Below are 3,969 nucleotides of genomic sequence, written 5' to 3' on the forward strand. Positions count from 1 at the left end.
CAGCAAGCCATGTCATAACCACTGCCCGTGTTGGGAAATGCTCAGACTTCCTACTCTTCATATTTGTCTTTCACCTTTATCCTCCCATTTTCCCCACATTGATCCACCTTTATCAGCAGAATTAAGAGGAATGCTAATAGGGACATCATTCCCAAATAATGCAAATGCTAACAATGCTGCAACATCACAGCAACAAGGGGAAAGGGAGAGGGTGGGGAAGAGGATATGCAAGACCAGAACTTAACACATCATGCCAATGATGTTTTCTTAACCTTGCTTTTCTAAATATCAAATACAGACTGCCATAAGCACCAAGGTTGAATATCACTACTCATTTTTAATTCTGTTCAAAAGAGAATAGAATATGGCAAGTTAAAACAAAGTCTGTTTGACGGGGAGATTTGTATTGCAACAATATCAGTTCAGCTGAGAAAATAATTTAGAGCTGCTAAATTATAACTGCTGCCCTCCTTTATATCTTGTCTCAAGACACCTGTTCACTGAGATGCAGTAAGACACAGGAAAGGGTTCTAGCCACGTCTGCATTGAACACTTACCGAATTGTCTCAATAATTTCGTGAGCAGCATCATGGTGTTTGTCCTGAAATAAAAAGAAAAGATGTTTTCAAAGAGACATCAGATGTGCTGTTTGTCAGAAGATTACAGGAATCACAATCTTTTTAAGAATATAGGCGGCAAGCATGCTAGGAAAGGAGTCTTTGATTGCCATCCAGGCCATTAAACCCATCAAAATGAACCCTCTAAGAAAAAATAAGGCTTAAGGAAATACATTTTTCAAGTTTCTATGGACTAGCAGAAGATTTACATGAAGGAACTGTCATTCTACTTATTTCTTTGTCATTTCCTGAAATCAGGAATTGTGTAGCTGATACCCTTGAGGATTATTGGTATGCAGTAGGTACTTGACTGCAAGTTCCACAATGAACAGCTGATTACATCGACCTAGCAGCTGGTACATGCTCACATCTCCATATGGGCAGTAAGATTCTAGCACAGTGAATGGCTTTCTAAAATAAAGCATCAAATAAACAGTAGGAGTGGATATCAGCGTAGGAAAAAAAACCACCTCACAGCACATTAAAAAAAAAAAGAGAGAGGCCTGAATATGCAGACCTTTTCATGAACTGAAAAACAAAACACATATGCACAAAACACATTAAAACTTGTGCATTACAAGTATACACTAGACTGTGAGGCACAGATGTTTGTTGACTTTAATTTGGGAGTTTAGTCAGGAGCAACAAAAGCACAAGTGAGTTTAGCAAGCCATTCCAAATTTATGCTAATAAAGCCCTTGGAGCTGCATGGATACACACCATGCTACAAAAAATTCTATTTTAGGGAATTTACAGGAGTTCCTATATATATTGTTGTATCCATCTTGTGAAGCCTTAGTTACCAGAGTCCATCTGCACAAAGTTGAGGTTATATTTAGACATTTGTTTCTTTAAGTGGCTTTGACCTTTTAATTAGGTGTCTAGTATCTAGGGACCTTCCAGAGTTAGAAGTGTAAAGGCTCACTCACTCTCAAATAATTTCCCTTGTCTTCTACTGCAGAAATGTCACTTCTATAGAGTTACCAGGGGGAAATTCTATAGCAAAGGGTACGGACAGGCAACAGAAAGCAGAGGATTGGGGGCAGGGGAAGGGAGGGAATGGAAGAAGAGAAACACTAATGGACAGATGACAGAAAACGTCTGGGATTATTTCTATTTCTTCAGGACATGGAAGGACACGATATAAGTCAAATGGAAGCTTTTTCCATCAGTATCACAGCTTTCATATTTGCACGAGGAAACAGATTTCCCCTTGTATAACCAGTTTATATACTTAGGATCAGCCAGTCTTGTAGAAGTTCTCATTGCAAGAAACAGCCCTTTAGATACCTGGATAAACGTCTCATGACTAAGAGGGACAGAAAGAAAGGCAAACATTTCTGAAGTCTGTTATATTAAAGGTATGAAGGAACACTCCCTATTTTACTAGGAAAAGCTTCTATTTTCAGAATGCAAAAAGTTTACCCCATATCTAGGTGTCACACAAGAGGCTAATCAAAGAAAAACAAAACATTCCAGTTACAATATCAAAAAGGAGAAACAGCCAACATAAAAGTAATCACAACATTTGGGATCGAACAGACAGTGGCCTAGAAGCTGAACGTTACCTTGGTCATGTTTCGTAACAACATGCCGATGCTACGCAAACGCCCTGAACATCGCAAGCCATGCAGAACAGGTCGGGGGTTGTGCTTCCTCCAGTCTACGGCGTTCGCTCAGGGCCTGGACTGGGACAGCCCAAATCCAACAGAAACCAACAGCACCAATAAACAGTCACCCAGCTTAAATTCAGAAATGTCAGGTAAGTAATTCTATTGATAAATCTTGGCCTAGAAAACACGGAAGCAACTGAACTAAAATCTGCTCCTGTCTCTCAGTGCACACGTAAAAGAAGAAAGAGCATACAGGAGGAAGACTTCTCTTTATTTTCATTTCTTATCTGCAAAGTATAAAAATAGCCCAAGACAGTCGGCTCATCCATAAACATCCCCTATAAATTTTCACCTTTCGCTACACGCAGAATTATCACAGTAGAAAGCCCTTGGGCTGATCTAGCTCTTCCAGTAAACTGTGTTCCTGTATAGTAAGAATATGCTTTATCAACATAAGCACATTATACCGGAAAAGTGAATTCATGTTTATTCTGGCATAATGATTTTCTCCGAAGAAGTTATATTCTTCATTGATGGTTTTGGACAGTTTCAGTGCTAGCAGAATACACGGAGAAACCCCTTGTCCTATAGGTCTTCATGAAAATGCCCCTATAAATGACCAAAATTGCTCAATTAACAGATTCCTTTGTCTTGGGTTAAAAAGTGAAAAATAAATTAAAAAGAAAAAAAATCACAATGCACATCTACAACTACAGATCGTCCAATTTAAGCAAGTGGTTTTACTAACACAATCTCAAGTGCAAACTCCAGCCAGAAGGGACCTTTCTGAGTTTAGTTTGTGTCATTATCTAGGAATAATGAAGTTGAAAACAGTTCCACATTTACTGCTGCTAAACTTCTCATCTTGAAACACTTACCAAGTTTACTATACTCTATAACTAACACACTTTGTCCGAGTGGACAAGCTCCCAAGATCTCATGCAAGTCTTGCAAACGAGATCAGAGATGATCTCCTAACATTTCTTCAAAGCAGAGAAGGCCATGGAAAATGGAGGAAGGAAGGCGGGAAAACAGATCTAAAAGAAATACAGAGCTGTTTCCCTTTCTTTAGAGAAAGTTTTAGTCCCACTTCAACATTACGGTTGTAAGATTTAATAAGAATAGACATTAAACAGCACCAGTCATCACATCTGTATTCATGCAATTGTTTATGACACTGAGAAAGAGTCTTCAGCAACTCAAAAGGCAAGTTGAATAGAAACCTCACCCAAACCACAGACTCCACTCCGACCAGCATCAGCCTCTGCCCATCATCCTTTCAAGCAGATGCACTGGTTTTGGCCAGACATGCAACTGAGCTCAGTGCAGCAGCTTTAACACAGATCCTTTTACAGACCCAGTGGATGAACACTGAAACCAGCAGTTTGGCAGGGAGTGACGGCAATTCCCAATGGCTCTGCTGCAACCACAGCAGTCTGACAAACCTTACACCTGGCTCAGCCAACAGTCAACCCAGCACATTGAAAGATCGTAGAATCATAGAACAGCTTGGGTTGGAAGGCGTAAAACATTTCTTCCTTAGATCTAGTCTAAATCTCCCCCCCTTTAGTTTAAAGCCATTCCCCCTTGTCCTGTCGCAACAGGCCCTGCTAAAAAGTTTGCCCCCATCTTTTTTATAAGCCCCTTTAAGTACTGATAGGCTGCAAGAAGGTCTCCCCGAAGCCTTCTCTTCTCCAGGCTGAACAACCCCAACTCTCTCAGCCTTTCTTCACAGCAGA

At 40.1% G+C, this 3,969-nt stretch overlaps 2 protein-coding genes across 2 annotated transcripts in view; one reads left to right on the plus strand and one right to left on the minus strand.

Annotated features, from left to right (window-relative positions):
* DOT1L (DOT1-like histone H3K79 methyltransferase) overlaps positions 1 to 2,194 on the minus strand; it is a 54,709-nt gene extending 52,515 nt beyond the window's left edge. The window contains exons 1-2 of the mRNA XM_009329086.1: positions 2,186 to 2,194; positions 558 to 601 (exon numbers count right to left, since the gene is read on the minus strand). Coding sequence (XP_009327361.1) covers positions 558 to 601; positions 2,186 to 2,194 — 53 coding nt within the window. The remainder of the gene's footprint in view (positions 1 to 557; positions 602 to 2,185) is intronic.
* A 13-nt stretch (positions 2,195 to 2,207) lies between these two features.
* Positions 2,208 to 3,969, plus strand: part of AP3D1 (adaptor-related protein complex 3, delta 1 subunit) — a 77,507-nt gene continuing 75,745 nt past the window's right edge. The window contains 1 exon segment of the mRNA XM_009329088.1: positions 2,208 to 2,379. Coding sequence (XP_009327363.1) covers positions 2,208 to 2,379 — 172 coding nt within the window.

This window comes from Pygoscelis adeliae, unplaced genomic scaffold, assembly GCF_000699105.1.
Source record: "Pygoscelis adeliae isolate BGI_AS28 unplaced genomic scaffold, ASM69910v1 Scaffold537, whole genome shotgun sequence".
In the NCBI taxonomy this organism is placed as follows: Eukaryota; Metazoa; Chordata; class Aves; order Sphenisciformes; family Spheniscidae; genus Pygoscelis; species Pygoscelis adeliae.